The following is an 18,803-nucleotide window of genomic DNA, read 5'->3' as shown; positions in this document are numbered from 1 at the left end:
AGAAAGAAGAAAGAAAGAAAAGAAAAGAAAAGAAGAGGAAAAGAAAAGAAGAGAAAGGAAAAGAAGGAAAACAAATGGGCTCTGTAAAGAAAAAAAGAAAATAGAAAAGAGGGGAAACAAATGGACTCCATCTCCACTGTGCTGTTAAGTGGGCAAGGTTATTAATTGACCCAGCAGTTCTTTCCTCCCCTTCCAAGTCGTAACAGCAGAACAGTTTTCAAGGAAAGGTTAAACCAAGCCAGAAGTGGTTGAAAATGTATTTATTTTTTTCAAATGATCTTTTTCAAGCAATAAATAAAACCAGACATATTGACTTCTAAAAAACAAAACCAAACAAAAAAAATCCCCTAAACTATATACATCCTACAGAAATACAGGCATATCAAATGTAGAAATGACATCACTCTGAAAGACGGGGCTATTTACACAAGTTACAAGAATTGCATTGCTGCCTTTAAGAAGCCTCCTCCTTGAATAACTCATAAACTCTAAGGGAGACAGGGTACTGGTGGGGAAGTGGGGTTCAAAGAGGAGACATCCTCCATCTTTATTGATGGACAAGACAGTCTCAAGGAAAAACATCAATACCCAAACACTGTAGAGTCCCTTAACAAGGATCCACAGATCAGCTGGCTTTCAAAACGCCTGGAAGGGTGCTCCACTCAGGAACTCCCAAGAGAAACCATCTTGTTCCTCAGCCAGACTGGGACTGGTGGTGAGGCCATGCTGAGCCAGTGGCAAACCCGTGGCTGTGGTTTCCACAAGACAATCTGGCTCAGTGCTGTCACACCCAGCCTCCAACAGCGCCTTGACATCCAGAAAGCATGGCAGTTTCCCAAGCTTGGATGCACAGGGACACCACCTGGGGAGCTACGAAACACACTGATGCCCGAGTCCCCCCTAGAATTGGTTGAACTGGTCTAGGAGAACCTGGCTATCAGAATTGTGAAAGTTCCCCAGGTAATTCCAACGTGGAACCATGGCTGTACTACAGCCTTGGTTGGTGGTGAATTCCCAATCTCCAGCCTTTTCCTGTCATGTTGGAGTCAACTATCCTATCTCCCTCTCTCCATCTTCCCAAGATTTAAAAACTTTTCTCATGGCTTCCCAAATTGGAAAACTCTCTGGAATCCAGCTTGGATGAGCAACCAAACAAAATGGCCTCGGGAGGGAGTGATGGAGCTGGGACCTACCAGTCACCAGCTCACCTGCGCTTCAGCCTAATACTGCTCTGTGGGAAAACTTGGTCCATTTCCCCCAGGGTTCCTCCACACACAGCCCTGGGCCAGACATTCTGGGAGGGAATGGGCAGCATTCCTCACTCTATAGAATACCCAGTGAACATCCTGTCCTTTCATGGGTAATAGCAAAGTTGACAATGAGTGTCAATGCTTTCCTGTCATTACAGAAAGTTTCCGTCACCAGAATCCCTTCATGGGAGGGATGCATGCCTATTGAAACTCACTGACCTTTTGGACTTACCCTGGGGTGGCGTCTTCATCAGAGATATTGTAAGTCATCCAAAAGGCTTCTGATGAAAGAACAATTTTTTAAAAGTCCTTCTTTCCAATCAAGCCAATGTCCTATTTTATTTCTAAGTTTTGGGACTCGTGTTGTTATCAAATACAAAGAAAATGGCTTTATAAATAGCTGTTTTGACATTGTGATAGGCGGCTTGAATTGGGAGGAAAGATGTCGCTGGAGCTAGTCCTGAGTTCCAACTGTCCCCATGGCAGGAGTCCAGTCTGGGAAAGCAGGACAGTTTTGGCAAATGTGTGCTCGTTCTACAATAATGGAATCCATTCTGCAGGTTATCGTCCCTCCCCGCCCCAGCATCCCCTCTGTCCTGTCTCTCTGCTGCTGGGACCCAGGACTTTTTCAGCTGCAGAACCCACTGGACTTCAGGAATCAAGGAAAAAGTGGGAATGTCCAACGGTGTTGTCTTTAAATGGTTCCATTGTCTGGGAACCCAACCCCTCCATGCTTCACCCTGAACTGTTATTTCCAGAGGAAGCAGGAAGCCTCTGGCTCTTCTAAAAATTGCCCATGGGAGCTCTGACCTCGCCCACAGGCAGAGCTTGGCAAAGTCAGGACGAATGATGCCATCACAGGTTCATGGTCCATGGAAGGGACGGTAACCAACCTGGTCCTGTCTAGGATGCCAGATGAGAAACAGCATCCCAACGTGACGTTAACATTGAAGCTTGACATTATTTATGGGTGAGCAAGAATGTTCATTAGATGTAGACTCTCAAACGGCTAAAAAAAAAAAAAAACCATGCTCTCACTTCTAGACAAGTTTGCAATAACCTCTAATCGGGCACTCCATAACAAGACTGTTCCACAATACTACAAACAAATTAGCAGGTAGCTTGTTCCCTCCTCCCTCCCCCCCAAACCCTCCCCACAGAAAATGTGTCTCCCTCCAAAGCCATTCCCCATGTAGAAAGGCCGAACTAAGGATTCAAAATGGCACCCACGTGCCCACGACAGATTCAAAATGGCGCCTGCATACCCATGATGCACGTCACGGGAGCCAGTGGCCAGCCGGCTCAGCAGCAGTCAGCCGCGACCCCACCCTGGCGCTTTGGTTTCCAGTTTGGGAAATTCATACCAATGGAATCCGATATAAGCAATCCACAATCAGCTCACTGATGCTCTCTTGCCCTTCCACACTTTGAGGAGACCTGAAATGTGGTGTCCACTCCCCTCTCAATTCAAAAGAGGGATTTAGCCTGCTCCAGCATAGTGATTCGAGAAAATATTCATTTAACTAGGAATTTAAAGAACACAAGAAATTGTTGGTATATTTCACTTCAGGTAACTGCCCGAAAATTAAAACCTCCAATTTATGCAAAAAGGAAAAGATGGTGCTTCAATTTACAAAAGGATTCATTTCAGGGTTATCTCTAGTTGTCTGGTTTCCCCAATGGCTGGCCTTGCCAAATGATTTGCTGTAGGAAAATCTGAACTGCACCCAATTTTCCAGGAGCACCTTAGTGTAATATGGCATTGATCACAGACAATAGACAAGTCTTAGGCAGGTTTATGCGAAAAATGCTCCAATCACCCAGTGATCATTGGAGAGAAAAAAGCTTGACTTACTGTGGTCTAAAATTGCTTCAGTGGCCTAGCTGGTGCCCAGGAACCAGCTTCAAAAGCAATTCACATTGGTCATGATGACAAACGCCTGCAGTCCCAGCTACTCAGGAGGCTGAGGGGGGAGGATCTCTTGAGCCCAAGAGTTTGAGACCAGCCTGGGCAACATAGTGAGATCCTCTCTCTTTTTTTTTTAAAAGGCAATTCAAACCTAATCCTTTCCTTTCTTCCTCCTCCCACCCACCCTGCCTGCTTCTCAGTGGCAATTAATGCAAGTTGCTCATCACGTTACCTTGCACGTATCTACAAGACACCATTTACTTCCTAACTGCTTTGACATCTGCATGCTACCGCGCTCAGCTGTTTGACATCAACATAAATATATTCTAAATCCACTGTCACTAGACTTCTTGTACTTACATACTCTGAAGAAAGTCTTAATAAATACTTTATTATTAAGCGTAAATATTCACCTGTTGGTGACTGAGAAATGAAAACCACACCCTTGAAGATTTCTTTTAAAAAATGAAATTCCTGTAACTACAACGACGACAACAAAGGGACAAGCACACAGAACCAGGCACTTCTGGGAAACTTGTCTTCCCATCCCTTTGCCCTCCCTTCCTCCCCCTTTAGTAAAGCTGGTTGGGCACGTTTGCTAGGATCTGTGGGTTTCATCACTTCAAGCCTTACTGCTTAAAAAAATGAGGTAAGAAATTTCTATCGGAAAAGTGAAACTGACACATAAACCAAACCAAGGTCTTCCCTGGCTGCTGCGGCAGCCGTTATTGCTCTAAGTTGGAGTGTTCTGTTTGCTTTTAATATGTATTCGGAGTCCTTATTGCCATTCTGGCTGGCCTCGTCGTGGGCCAAGGAGAAATGATGGGGAAGGAGCTCGGTCGCCTGCTCCCAGCTGCTCAGTCCCAACTTTCTGCCCGCATGTGTCCCGTCCTACCCTTGCTGGGAGCCAGCTCTGGTTCTGGGGCCCCCAGGGCAGCTCTAACAGCTGGGGGAGGTGGTGATGGGGCTGTGCAGGTAAGGCAGGCTGCTGGGGGCCGAGTGCACGCCCACGGAGACCGGAAAGCTGAAGACGAACTGCGAGGTGGGGGTGGCGGGGGTCTTGCCCCGCTCCCGCAGGGGTCCCGAGGGGCTGGCGGCCTCCGCGGCACAGGACGTGGCCAGCACCTGGGACTCGAACTGCAGCAGCTGCCCCATGAAGCTGAAGTTGGGCGAGATGATGCTGCGGCGCTGCTTAACGAACTCGAAGGCCTCCTCCAGCCTCACCCGCTTCTTCATCATCAGGTAGGCCAGGCAGATGGTGGCTGAGCGCGAGATGCCCGCCTGGCAGTGCACCAGCACGCGCCCGCGGCAGTCCTTCACCGCATCTGGGGACAGGGTTCAACAGGTTAGTGCGCGTTTCTGCAGTCCCCGCCCGACCAGGGGCACTGGCCAGCACCTGAGGGTGGGGCGCTCTGAAGGAAGGACTAGCCATGCTAGACCAAGGACTTGGGAGGAAGAAAACCCATGTGGGAGATTCTCCAGAATGCCCCCCATTCTGAGGTCTATTTTCTCCAATCACTATGCTGGAGCAGGTTAAATCCCATTATCCGTTCAAGGATTTCCATTTGCAGAAACAAAACAGTAGGGTCCAGGGTGGTGGCTCAAGCCTGTAATCCCAGCACTTTGGGAGGCCAAGGTGGGCGGATCACTTGAGCTCAGGAGTTCAAGACCAGCCTGGGCAATATGATGAAACTGTCTCTACAAAAATACAAAAATTAGCTGGGCGTGGTGGCACATTTGTAGTCCCAGCTACTCCAGAGGCTGAGGTAGGAGAATCACTTGCACCCAGAAGGCGGAGGCTGCAGTGAGCTGAGATGGCACCACTGCATTCCAGCCTGGGCGACTGGGCAAGGCTCTGTCTCAAAATAAATAAATAAATAGAAATAAAATAAAAACTGTGACTCAATGCTCCCTGTGTCTTCCTCCCCATTCAAAAACTCTTACCATCTAGGCACCGGAGCCACCCAAGCTAAGCCTGGCTCTGCAAGCTAAGCCTGGGTGTAGGTCCATCTTCCCTCCTTCCTCCCAACCAAACATCCAACGTGCAAGCCTTCCCAGTGAGGGAGAGGGGGAATGGGGATCCTTGGATTCAGTGCCTCCCATGTCCACCCTCAACCCAGGCTTACAGGGGTTCCTTCTCATCGTTCCCACCAGCCCTTGGACCCAGGAACCTGAGAGCAGGGCCAGCCTACCGATGTACTCTATGGCTTCCATGAACCAGGAGCTGATGTCAGCCTTGTGATTATCTTCCACCGGGATGCACTTGTACTGATAGTGTCCTTCAAAGTGGTTTGGGCAGTCCGAGGAGACATTCAACAGAGCTGTGATGCCCAGGGTGTCCAGCATGTCTCTCCGGGCAGCATGGTAGGCACTGCCGAGGTAGAGGAAGGGAAGGATCTCCACAGGACCCCCCTGCGCAGAAAGGGAAACAAATGCCCCCAAACGACATGAGAGTAAGGTGCCTGGCACAGGGAGTGGAAGCTTGTCTAAGAAGAGCTATCCTTTCCAGGCCCGGGGAGAATGCCTGCTAGCCTGGCCCTCCCAGGCTCCCCCTGTAGCCTCCTGGAGCTCCTGGAGGGGTGATGGGCCCAGTGGGACTTCCCCAGCCTTTGCTCTCTACTTGTGGGCAGGAAGACCGGGGCAGGTAAAGTCTTGTGGGACTCTTCTGCAGCCCACCTCACCCATGGCAAAGAAGTGGCAGGACAATGCTGGCCTTATGGCACCATCTGTGACACTGAGTTTGTATCTGCTAATCATCAAGCCACTTGCTGTGTGGTTTAGATACTTATTTGGTTGGATATGTATTCACTGGGCATATCAGAAACAGGTGTGCAGTGGCTCACGCCTGTAATCCCAGCACTTTAGGAGGCTGAGGTGGGAGGATCATGTGAGCCAGGAGTTCAAGACCAACATGGGCAACACAGTGAGACCTCGTCTCTACAAAAAATGAACCTGGCATGACGGTGCACATCTGTAATCCCAGCTGCTTGGGAGGCTGAAATGGGAGGATCATTTGAGCCCAGGAGTTTGAAGCTGCAGTGAGCTATGATTGCGCCACAGGACTCAAGTCTGGGTAACAGAGTGAGACTCTGTCTCTAAAAATAAGTAAATAAGCCGATGCCTTCTTGGCCACACAGACAAGAGAAAGGATCTTGGAAAAATGAGGCAACGGTGGCTTAAATTCAGCACATGAGATGTGGGCAGCAGAGTCCATCTAACTGAAAGGGCTGGAGGGTGGGCTTGTAAGAAACACAGTGGCTCAAGCAAGTTTTCTTGGAGGGAGGGTGGGTGACCATCTGTGTCCATTTGGCTGATCCATGGGGGCAGCCTGCCTGTCGGGGACTGAGATGTATTTCATGGCCTGCTACTTCAAAGGAGGATGACCTCAGCTTCCCATACCGCAGGTCCCCCAGGGCTTCTGGAGGCCTCCTCACTTGTCCACACACCACGCTAGAGGTCAAGCCAGGGAGTCGTGTCTTTAGAATGTTTTCTTAGGAGAATATTTAGAGAGAGAAGGGGAAGATTTCCAAGGAGTAAATGGGCCCTACCAAACATCCCACCCCAATACTCAGGGTTCACCGCATTCTCCCCAAATTGAGGTATAACATTCAAAGACTTAAAAAAAATCTCAGGATTGGATGTGGTGGCTCACCCCTATGATCCCGACACTTTGGGAGGCCAAAGCAGGAGGATCACTTGAGGCCAGGAGTTCAAGACCAGCCTGGGCAACAAAGCAAGACTCCCTGTCTCTACCAAGAAACTTTTAAAATTAGCCAGGCATGGTAGCATCACCTGTAGTCCCAGCTACCAGGGAGGATCCCTTGAACCCAGGAGTTCGAGGCTGCAGTGAGCTATGATCACACCACTGCACTCCTGGGTGACAGAGCAAGACTGTCTCAAAAGCAAAGACAAAAAACACCTTTGTAATTCTGAAAAGAAGGCATCCCTTGGCCCCTACGCTGCCCTGCCCCCCACTTCCAAGCGCTGCCCCCCGAGTCTACCTGGTCGTGTAGTGGGGTCCCGCAGGAGCTGCAGCCCAGGTCCAAGGGCTCTGTGGCACTGGGAGGAACCGGGGGTGGAATGGCTGCCAGGGCCTTGGTTTTAGAACAGAATTCTGGGTACTCGGAGGAAAACCTCTCATAGCCACCTGTAAAGGAGAAAGCTCAGGTTAATGGGGTCACTAAGCCAGCAGAAGTCAGAATGAACTTGACTCCTACAGACTCAGGCGGGCTGCTTGGAAAGGCAGAGGCTGGAGTGCTCCCTATTGGCCACTGGGTGGCGCTGTGGACCTAGAGAATGGCCATGGAGCGGTTTCCAGAGATGCAGAGGACACACTCGCCAGGACTGCAGCAAAGCTGGAAGGATAAGCTTTACGGACAAGACCTGGGTTAGAGAGGAAGACATACAAAGGAAGACGTGCAGGGGATGTGCAGAAGGGACTCTGCGGAGTAGCTCCTCAGGGCAATCACAAAACAAAGAAGAGAAGGTCACGCTGGGATTCCAAGGACACTAAGCACCTGTAGAGACACCTGCCACCCCCGATTCCAGCCCTTCCTCGGGGGAGGTTCTCCGATGTGAGAAAGAAGGGAAAAAAAAATGACCCTGGCACAAACTCTTCTGGATCTCAGTAAGGGAGCAGATGCCCATTGCACATCCTCATGAACAGCTGTTCTGTCACCAAGAGGCCAGAACAAGAGAAAACGGGCTGAAATCTAAATAAATCCCTCATGCTACATGCACGTTTGGGGCAAGGAAGGATTTCCTGACCTGAGAGTGGGTAAGCCCTGGAATGGTTATCTGTGGGGTCATCTTCCAGAGAAGGGAGATCTTTTAAATAAAAAGAGAAGAAGAAGAAGAAGATAAATGGCCAGCTGAGCTGGGATAGGGTGGGTGCTCCTATTCAGGAGGGGTGGAGGCGGGTGGGATTCAGGGAGAGGCCACAGGGAGGCCTTCCAAAAAGACAACCTTTCAAGCCCTATCTCTGGCTTTCTTGTGATCTCTGGGACTTCCTTTTGCGGCCAACTTCCAATTCACAGTGCTATCAATGTATGGCCCTGCTTTTATTTTTATTTTGCAGTTTCGGTAGGGCCAGAAATGGATTTGATTGATTCAGTAGGGCCTGTGCGTTGGAGAACCGCCATTCCAACAGACCCATTCAACTGACTCCAATGACAAGTTGGCCAACGGTCCCGGATGTCGCTACCTTTGCGATCTTCGTGACAGTGACGTAGGACCTCTGTGCCCTAGGGCCATTCATAGAAATTTTCCAATGTGCAGACATGTGATGGTGAGTCAGTCACTTGCCCCAAATCCCAACCCTAAAGACTGCTTCCTACTGAGAGGAAGGAAACGGTTCTCTACCACATCATAAGGCTTATAGAAACAGGGTGTACATTTTTTCCCCTCTGACCGGAGGCTTCTCTATTCCCCTCCTCTCCCTCCCTCAGGATATAAATGGATCTCTCTCTGGTCACAGGCCCTTGTTCCTGCTGAGTCACAGTGACCAGCCTCCCTGGATGGAAAACCTGCTGGCAGGGCTGGTACCGCCAGCCTCGGTCATGCTGGTGGCCTCGGCAGCCACCTCATCACAGAAGCACCCCCTCCCTCCCATCATAAACCCCTTTCCTTATTCGGCTGCCATCACTGCTGCCCAAAATGCAGTAATTAGAGGATGGGGAGAGAGGGAGGAAATATCTGTCTGCAGCTGAAGTCCCTCAGGGGCCTCAGTGATGGGAAACTTCCGTCCATGCTCCCTTTTGGAGAAAGTGGAAGGGAAACCCATTCATTAACAGTGGTTGAGCACTTGTATCCCAAGCCATCACTTGTTACTCTATATACTTCTCTAGGATTTGCAAAAATTCTAACTACGTGATCCTTTTGTGTCTATTACATAATCTGAGCTATTAAAACACATTTTTAAACGACATGTTAGACACAGGTGGTGTCCTGCAAAAACTCACCACCAAGACAGACAAGCTGTCGCCTGCACGTGAAAGTGAATGGTTGGGTGGCCCAGGAGTGCCAGGGCAGGCCCCATGGTCACAGAGCAGAGCGACCTTCAGGGCTGGAGAAGCAGGAAGAGCCCAGAGCGGCTTAGAGGATGTTGTCCTCATTGCTGAGGGTATGGAACAGGGCACTGGAGTGAAGTTCTGGAAAGGGCACAGGCTCTGCTACGAGGTTGCACCCCACTCGGAGCATTTATCAGCTGTGCAGCCCGGCCCTCCTGAACCTCTCAGAGCCTCCTCCTTGTCTGTAAGAGGTGATGAAAGTCCCCTGCACAGAGGCCTTTGAGGACTGGTTCCAACAGCCAGGCTCTGTGCCTTGCATCAGGGAGACAGATTAGGAAGTTTTCCCTTCCCGGTGCCTACATGGAGGGGTGCCCTTGGGTACCCTCAGCAGAGATCCTCAAAGGCCAAAGAGGAACCAGGGGATGGGGGTAATGCTGGTAAGGTACTGCACATTTGACAGCCTGCTCTCCCACAAACCTGTCTCCTGGTTTCGGGAGACCTCCAGACCTCATAGTGAAGAAAGAGGAAGGGTTCCATCTTCTCTCCCAGGCATGGCCATTGCTGCCACTCAGCAGAACCCTTCTCAGGGACCTGGAGTCGGCTGCTGGCCACAGAGTGGTGTGGGAGGCAGGGAGTGCCAACGTGACCCATTACGTGGGAAACAGGCTAGATCTGGCCTGAGGGGGCCGTTCGACATCTCCCCCAGGCTGATCACAACTGTTTGGAAAAGGCACCATTAGAAGGCAGCAGAAAAATGATTACAGGAAAGTCAGTTTCCTCTGGGGGAGTTTTAAAGAACAAGCAAAAAGGAACAAGGTGAAGAAGCAAATTCGCTCAAGGGGCAGGAGCACTGGAAGGTTCTCGTCCCTAACAATGGTCGCCAGCTTTTGGGGGTCTGTGGCTGGTTGTCACAAGATGCCACACTAAAGGGAGTCCCTTTTGGTGAGCTCTGGGCTGCACTCAGGCCAGCACTCGTGGGTGAGAACGATATGCTCTGGGTTGGTGGAGCCCTGAGGACACAGTGAAGGTGACGCGGGAGGATGCATGCAAGTTAGCATTTATCCATCGGTGGAAGAAGCTGCTCAAGTCCACCTCCCACAGGGCCAAGACCCAGTAAGTCATCTCTGGGTGTCAATCTATGCCACCTCTGCCTTCCATCCCTTCCTGGGGGGCCCTTCTCCAGGGGGCAGTGCCTGCTGGTTTCCTCAAGTGAAGACAGACTTTTCATGCAAAGACAGAACTGATCCAAATAGGGCACTGCTGGTATTTCACCAAACTCTGCTTCCATCCATTGCTTTCCTAATCCAGGCTGTCATTAAAGAGTCATGACCCACATTTTAAAAACTGAATACAATAGAATAGGAATTAGGAGGATGTATTACCCTTAAAGAGGATATCATTTCATGGAACATTTTTTCAGATGTGCATGTATCCCTCTCCTGGGTCACGATATAAATTAAAATGCGTTTCTTACTGTAGGCGGGGTCAAAAAAAGATTATTCTAAGGCTACTTCCACTCAGTCCCTCCTATCCATCCCCAAATCCATGCAAGTACCATAGTCACAGCTCTTTCAAGAGCTAGATTTAGATCACCAAGTTTTATCCCAAGAAAATCATGAAAGCGAAAGCTTCTTTTCATTGTCTACAAAGGGGCAGGGCTCCATCCCGTGCCCCTAGCAGGTGTGCAAGGAGAAGTGGAGACAGATCCAGGTGAAGTCCAACTCGAGTTGTGGAACTTGGACAAGTATGTTCCCTCCTCAACTCTGGTTTTTCCCACTCTCAAAATGTAAGAATTTATTATTATAATGATCTTTAAGTTCCGGTATCCTGTGCTTCTAAATATCCAGGATCTACTTATTTGCGGGTCAGTTTTGCCAGCTCTGAAGCAGCAGGTGCCTAAATGCTGCATTTCTATCTTCTGAATAATTCCATTATCAGATGTGCCATTCTGAATGAATGAATTCTGTTTCTCCTACGTCCTTTGAAGGTATGAAATGAATGTATTGAACGTGTCTGTGTCCTACTGAATGTAATTCCATAACAGGTTTCTTACTAATTTCAACCTGTTTTTCCCATGTTCTTATTCAAGAATATATTTTCTATTCCTAAATCTCTCATTTTATCACCTTTATTTTATAATTTTAAAGTCTGGAAGAAAAAAAGAGTGTGATTTTCATCAGACTTACTTGAAGAATAACTCTATCTACAGTTCAACTCTGCCGTGCCTCCTCCTCCTCACATCCTCATACAGGAAGGCAATTTTCAAAGTTTAGTGGAAATGAGGACCCCTCATCAGAAGCTCTCCCCCCACTCCCCCATCCCTTGCAGGAGTAGGAGATAATGTATGTAAAAGTACTTTAAAAAGGGCAGATTGATGTAGCGCTGATAATATCACCATAATAGCACTGTTAATGTGATTTGTGATGGGGAAGATGTCCTTTGGTGGTGACTATGGTCATGGATCTTTTTTTTCCCCCAGACAGGGTCTGTCACTGTCACTCAATCACCCAGGCTGCAGTGCAGTGGCACGATCATGGCTCACTGTAGCCTTTACTTCCCTGGGCTCAAGCAATCTCCTTGCTTCAGCCTCCTGAGTAGCTGAGAATACAGAAACATGCCACCTCGCCTGGCTAATTTTTATATTTTTTGTAGAGACCAAGTTTGCCACGTTGCCCTGGCCTTAAGTGATCTGCCTGCCTCCGTCTCTCAAACTGCTAGGATTGCAGGCGTGAGCCACGACGCCCGGCCTTGATCATGGATCTTAACGTGGCTGCCACTTTTCCCCCATTACGCCCCAACACTCAGAATAGTGCCAGATCCCAGGCAGGGCTCATGGCCTTGCTCTTGCCAGAAAAGTCATGCTCCTGCAAGAAAGTCTGGGGTTGTTTGAAGGCCATTTGCCTTTGGGAACTCTACTTTAGGTGAGTGTTGACTTTGTAAGCACCGACGTAAATGTTGAGCTGTATTTAAAATCCAACTAAGTGAACTTCTCACCTTGAGACTCTGAACACAGACACCTGGACCTTCCTGCCAGCTGGCTGACACCTAACGCCATGCTGGGGGCTCGAACTGGTTTGCAGTCTCTCCCAGTCCTCCTGGGCGATCTGCTATATTCAGCAAACTGCCTTCCTTTGGAGTGAACTTTTCTTCCCGTTGTGCTTCCTCTTTGTTAGCCGGGAACTGCCTCCCGGTAAGGAAATCAGCTATCTGGTTTCAGATGTTCTGCTTTTTTTTCAAGTAATTTCTTGGTTCAGTAAAGTGGCCACCTTTTCTCTCTCCCTCCTTTTTCTGAGCAGCCCATTTTTGTGGGTGGAGCCCACCTCTCCTATAAGCACCTAGGATAAGCCCAAGGAAGTTGTGATGGTCTAAAGGGTCAAATTTCACTTTCAATTTTCACCTGCATCTGTCTTTAGTTACTTTTGTTAGTTGGAGACATCCAATGTAAATGACGCCCAAGGTAGTGAGTTTGCTTCATTGTAATTATTTAACGAATTACAATCTGGGTTAAAAATTACCTGTAAGGCCTAGCACTTATACTTCCAATCCTTGGCTGTCATGGGCATTGTATTACATTTGCAAGCAGAAAAGCTACCGTATTTGCTATCAGAAAGGCTATTATATTTGGAAGCAGAAAAGCTAGTCACTTTCCCTTTAGGTAGAAAAGGTATGCAATATTGACATCCCCCAGAGCTGTGCTGTTTGATGCCATTGCCCTCCTGGGGAACTGAAGACAGAGATAGCAATGGTGGGGGTAGAGAGAGAAAAAAATGGAAAAATGTCACCAGAGTTTCCAGAGCTGTTAAGTGTGCCCCTCTTCCCCCACATTCATCATTGGCCTTAGTGACTGTTTTCTACAGAAAGGGTAATATCAGGGACTGTATGGTCAGGCCCTGGGCTATTGGAGGCTATCGGGTACTATAGGGTGAGTGGAAGGAGAAACTGAAATAACTAGATGATCTTCCCCATTTCTCAGACAGCTCCACGACAGCTTTTAAATAAGAACTGACAAAGGCTGAGGGAAGTTTTGGGTAGGTGGAAAGGAAGGCAATGTTTTTATACCTGAAATCTTTTTGCATAACAGACTGTTTTGTTATTTGGAGTTATTAAAGGCAAAGAATAAGGCAAGCAAAAGCTCTTTTTGTCTTTCTCTAATGACCAGGGGAGTCTCAAACTCTAATCCAAGGATTTATGAATGAGAGAGAAAGGGATTTCAACAAATGTATTGTGATAAAATCTGAAAAACTAAAATTTCCAAACTGACCCTAAAAATGCCTTACAGGATTTTAAATGAGTTTTTTAAAAGTTACCCCACTGGAATTCCTTTACTAGCAAAGATAGAAAACATTAGATTTTTCGTTATTGCTTTTAGCAAAAGTCGGGTAATCGAGGAAGTGTTAAGGCTAGGCTGTACTTTATTGATATTAAGCGAAGTTTACCTCCTGCCACCTGCGTGGAGTAACCAATTCAACGTGAAGTAACCCCTCAACGTGGCAGAAATAGAAAAACTGAATTTTAAAATACAATTAATTAAGACAATTAGCTAGCTTTGGCTGGGAATGCTACTATCACTTCTGAAAATATTCTGTTGCTTTTACTGCTTCCCCTAACCCCTCCAAGAATGGCAGACACCAACCCTCAGGCCTTCCACTGGCTTCCTGTCCTGCTCTACAGACATGCACAGGCACACATGAAATGAGACATACATAAATTCCCTCACTGGAAAATAAAATGAACAACTCCAGTAGGAAACAAATTCTACAATCCTTCATCAATTAAGGCATTTACTAGAGATAATCTAAGGAGCTTTTTCTTCCTTTGCTTCTCAAAATTCCTCTTTAGGTCTCTGCCCCAGAGCCCCCTCCCGGGAAACCACATTTGATCCACTGCACTGGCTTCCAGGCACGGAAGGGAGGTGTATCTGGAGACCTGGGAGACACCTTGATTTCCTTCCCCAGCCCCTACCCGCAGAGCTGTGGGAGCAGATACTGACTTTTTCCTTCTGACCTCTCTAGGGATGCTTTCCATTAGAGGGCAAGGAAGAGGAACTGGGTTAAAGATGGCCTCTGCTGAACACATATGTCAAAATCAGCTAAGCTAAAACGAATAGGGCCCAATTAACCTCAAAGATGTTCATCACCACTACAGAGCAAGCTGGAAGATTTCCCCCACCTCTCAATTTTAAGTGCTTGCTTCCAAGGGCAAGCTCCCTTTGCTTGTGAAGTAGAAGCTGAACTTCTGGTTACAGGGGGCAGGGGAGGAGGGGCTATTCCAGAAGAGACCGAAGCTGATCTGTGGCCCAGGCCTGCACACCTCCATCTGCAAGGATGTCCACCTGGCGATGCCGAAGATGATCCTCCCTGCCCGCATCGGGGCCGACTACGAGAGGCAGTGCAGGCTCCAGGAGGAAACAGCCCTTTAAAATACTTCTCTTCCGTTGGCCAGGCACCTCACCACACACCGGAGGGCTGTCATTTTACCAAGAGGCCTATCCCACCCAGTCCCTAGCCTCGCCCAGAGTCTCCAGGGCTTCGAATCGGTTTGGCTGAGGAAACGGAGGAGGTTGGGGAGGTGGACTCTCAACGGGATTCACGAGGGACAGGGAAATGCCGCGCGCCCTGGGAATAAACCTTAAAAAATAATCCCTTTTTCCCCGGGAGCGGGGCCTAAGTGGCTGCAACCCCGGAAGCCCAAGGGACGAGGTCCCGGAGATGCCGCTCTAGAGCGGTCCCCTCGGGATTTCTTCCAGGAAGGAAACCAAAACACAACAAAACAAACCCAGACTCCACGTGGGGCTGGAGCCCAGCCCTCCTGTGTTCTCTCGGGTCCCGGGTTTGGAGGCCAGCGAAGGAAGGCGCGCCCGCGCTCTCCATCGGGGGGACTCGAGGGCAGCGCCGTGCGGGGAACATCCCGGCCAGCCCCGGCCACTCCAGGGGACTTGCGTCCCAGAGGAATTGCCCTCATCTCTCCCACCAGCGCCGACAAGCTCAAACAATGGCGCGGAAGCCCACCCTGGTGGCCTAATCAGGACCTGGCCCCGCTCAGCGGTCAGGACTTCCGGGACAAGCCCCTTCCTGGCACTTTCTCTTGGAGCGCTTTGGGGAGAAGGGAGGGGGACTGGGCTCAATTGGAGGAGCAAAAGACGGCCCCCGCGGAAAAAGAAATAAAAATCAGCAAAATCGCCTTAGCAGTTCAACCAAAGGTCAACAGCAGCGTTTCCCCAGCAGCTGACAGGTCAAATGGGCAGGAAACAACTGCGGAGAACAAAGCCCCCCGCTGTTCGGCAGGGGCGAACCCGGCTCCTCAGCACCGAGCAATTTTGTTGTGTTTTTTGGAGGGGAGAGGTTTCCGCCCCCCTCCAGCTCCCTTCCTCCCTGGTGGACAGGTCGGAAGAGGAGCGGAAAGGAAAGGAAAGGAAAAGAGGGAGGCGGCGAAGGCGCCTGCAGGGGGAGGAGCGGCTCTTTGATGGGGTGTGGGGGGGTCCGAAATGCCTCCCCGGCTCGGAAGCGCAGACCCGACCCGCACGAAAGAATGCGCGGAATGCGGCTGCGGGAGGCGGGGGGCGCAGCGCGGCAGGGAGCGCCCGGACCCCACGCGCCCTGCCCGCTCCCTAGCCCGAAGGCCGCGGACCCACCCGGCCCTGCAGGTGTGGCGGGCCCCCGATCCCTCCAGGGATTCGGACGGCACGCGATTTTTCCGGGATGTCTGACTACAAATGTGACAAGACAGCCCCGCCGCCAAGAGTTTCGCCAGGGCTCGCTAAAATCCGGCACGCGCCGCCATCAGATAGTCGAAAATCCGGGCTGAACAAAAGGTGGTCATTGTCCGCTGCCCGGATTTGCAGGAGCTAGAGGACCGGTTCCGCCCGGCGTCCCCCAGATACCCAGTCCTCCAGCCTCCCGCTCCCAGAGCCTGGATCTAGCCCGGGACGGGAATTGGCCACCTTCCAAGCTGAGCTCGGAGTTGGGCAGCGGGAACGCAGATACAGATCTCTCTACACGGTGTGTGCAACCCAATCTCCTTTCTGCATTACCAGGGTCTTGTTTTCAGTGAAACTGGCAGGGCCAATTGTACCTCGGCGCCCACCCCTCTTCACCCTTTTCCCCACCTCTCTGATTCTCCAGGTCCGGCTCAGTGCAGGGCCCTGGCAAGCAAAACCAACAGGCCTATCTTGTCCCCACGCGCCCCGTGGTACTTGGGAACTGTTCCCGGGACTCAAGATGGGCCGCGCAGAGTGGCCGCTTCATGCTCGAGGCCAGGACCGTTAGTCTCAATAAACGGGGCCTCGCTAGGACGGTGCGGAATTGCAGGTGAGCGGGGGAACCCGTCCGCACTGTCCCTGAGGACTTGAAGCTCTCACTTGCACAGAAACCTCGCAAACCCGTACACACCAACACACAAAAGGGCGCGCGGGGATCCCCGCAACTACGAATCTCGCCGGGGACTCCTTCCCGTGCCAATAAGGTGCAGGCCGCCAAGACCCCCTCCATTTCCCCTCCAGCTAGCGCCCGGAGCCCGCGTTTACCTTTGAGCAGGCAGATGTCAGTGCGCTCGGCGTTACGGCGCAGTGCCTGCACCACCAGCGACACGGTGCTGTCCTCACGGAGGCTCTCGGCGCGCGGGCTGCGCTCGTCGTAGACGATGACCGCCGAGTAGAGGCCGGAGCGCAAGCGGGCACGCACCTCCTCCTCCGCGGGCAGAATCTGCTCCAGGCTCACGGAGCCCTTAGCTCGCCGCCGCACGATGGTGTTGCAGCGCACGTTGACCGAGCCTCGGATGTAGCCCGCGCTGTGCGCCAGGAACGGTCTGCAGTCCAACAGCAGGCACTTGCCGCCGCTCGGCAGCCCCAGGGCCCCGTGGCTGCCGCTGCCGCCTGCGCCGCCGCCGTTCTCGTCCCGGTTCATCAGCCTTTTGAGCACGCTGCAGTCCATCTCCCGCAGCTCCTCCATCGTCACCATGGTCACCGGGAACCGAGGCGGCTGGGCGCGCGAGGAAGAGAAGGGCACCCGGGCCACCTAGGCTGCAGGAAGAAGCGGGCGAGAGCTAAGAAGGGACGCCCGCAGAAGTGGCCGCAAACTTGGTCCTCAGGGGCTCCCGGGGGCGAGCCTCTTCTCCCCTGTCCCCTTCCTCCCGCAGCCTCGCGGTCACATAGCAGTTGGAGCGGCCTCGGGTGCCCAGCCGGGCGGCGCGCAGCGCGGAGGGGAAGGCGGCGGTGGAGGAGAGTGTGTTTACGGGAGAGGACCGCGGACTCTCTTCGGCGGCTGCCTCCCGTGTATTTTTGCCGGTCGCGCGGCTCCTGTCGCCACCGGCGCAGGCGCTGCCGCTCCCCACGCTCCCCCGGCGCGCCGCGCACTACCCCAGCCAGAGTTTCCTCCTAGGCTTAGAGATTTATTAATGCTCCTCCGCGCTCCCGGGGGAGGGGGCGCTAGGTACTACCCCGCCAGGCCCCGCCCCGTTCCATTCCGGGCTCGGCGCCCTCCCCCGTCCCCCGCGCTGACTTCCCCGCCCCCTCCGGGCCCCTCCTCCCACCCCCTCCCCGGAGCTTGAATGGAGCGCGGCCGCTGACTCCTGGTCACGGGAACTCGACGTCACAAAGAGCGGAGTAAACAGGGCGCCGGGTGCTCGCCGCCAGGCCCATTCATAAAACCGAGGCGGAGAGGAAGAGCGAGGCGGCCTCCGACCCGCCGCGAGCTGCAGGCAGCGCCTGGACTTTGTGAATGGAGCGCGCGGCGCCTTTCGCTGTCTGCCCGCTGGCCCAGGCTGCGCCGCGCCTCCAACCCGACACCGGCACCTGTGCCGCCGCTACACCTCGCCGCTAGGCGGGCGGTGTCAAAGGAATATAGCCGGCTGAGGAGGCCGGGGCTCGGGTTTGAGCTTTCATCCCTTTGCACCTTCGCGCTTCCCAGCGTGACAGCCCCGCAGGTCTCTCCTGGGTACCCAAGTGGAGAGGGGACCAGAGCGCCGCTGCCCACCCGGCGGGGCCTGGCACCTCCTAGCCCCAGACTCCCCATGCGCTTTCGACACGGCCAGTCCTTTCTGAAAATGTGATTCCTGAGACGTAGTTTGTATTAGCGTGATCGATTTTCATCGAAAGCCATTAAATCAGTTTTATAGCTTCCTCAGGAACGTGGGCAACCCCCTGCTTGGAAGATGAAAGAGAAAGTCCTCCCGCCCGAAGCCCAGGATCCGAGTGAGGTGTGGGGTTTGTTGCTTTACGACCCAAAGGGAGGCATTAATTGCCGGAATGGTGTTCCGAGGGAGGAGAGCCGTCTACATTTCTGTCCACGCTTCCTAAAAGATGTTTGTTTAACCCTGGTCGGGGGAGAAACAAGGTTTTCGGATTTGGGAAAGGTTTTCACCCTATTTTGCATAGTTGTGAATTATCCTTTCAGGAAATGACAGGGTCCACATTTGCTGCGGAGCTGGACCCTGGAAAATGTACCCGTAAAAAATGACCTTTTGAAAGGACTTCAGCTCTGGGCCTGATTCAGGTTTCTGGGCATCCCTTTTTCCTGGTCACGTAACAGCCCTCCCCATCCCCATTTATCTTTTGCGTTTAATTTCCCAGAGGCGGCTTTTGGCTGGGGGTTTGTGCACGCACGCGGTGGGGACCGTGCAGAAGCCAAAAATTATTCGCCC

At 51.7% G+C, this 18,803-nt stretch overlaps 1 protein-coding gene across 1 annotated transcript; it reads right to left on the bottom strand.

Annotated features, from left to right (window-relative positions):
- Nucleotides 1-241: 241 nt before the first annotated feature.
- LOC105481986 (dual specificity phosphatase 4) lies at nt 242-17,641 on the bottom strand. The gene is made up of 4 exons (XM_011741784.3): nt 16,690-17,641; nt 7,161-7,306; nt 5,352-5,571; nt 242-4,484 (listed from the first exon to the last, which is right to left on the bottom strand). The coding sequence occupies exons 1-4, from the start codon at nt 17,120-17,122 to the stop codon at nt 4,099-4,101; spliced, it is 1,185 nt and encodes a 394-aa protein (XP_011740086.1). The 5' UTR covers nt 17,123-17,641; the 3' UTR covers nt 242-4,098.
- Nucleotides 17,642-18,803: the final 1,162 nt, after the last annotated feature.

This window comes from Macaca nemestrina, chromosome 8 (genome assembly GCF_043159975.1).
Source record: "Macaca nemestrina isolate mMacNem1 chromosome 8, mMacNem.hap1, whole genome shotgun sequence".
Lineage (NCBI taxonomy): Eukaryota > Metazoa > Chordata > Mammalia > Primates > Cercopithecidae > Macaca > Macaca nemestrina.
The sequence above is the reverse complement of the archived record's forward strand: the minus strand, read 5'-3'. Positions and strand labels throughout refer to the sequence as shown.

Bases quoted from the DNA above. Each gene is read 5' to 3' on its own strand.
- LOC105481986 (XM_011741784.3), bottom strand. From the start codon at position 17,122: ATGGTGACGATGGAGGAGCTGCGGGAGATGGACTGCAGCGTGCTCAAA. The intron at 7,307-16,689 runs GTAAACGCGGGC...TCTCCTTTACAG, and splicing joins TGACATCTGCCTGCTCAAAG to GTGGCTATGAGAGGTTTTCC. The intron at 5,572-7,160 runs GTAGACTCGGGG...CTTTCTGCGCAG, and splicing joins GGACCCCACTACACGACCAG to GGGGGTCCTGTGGAGATCCT.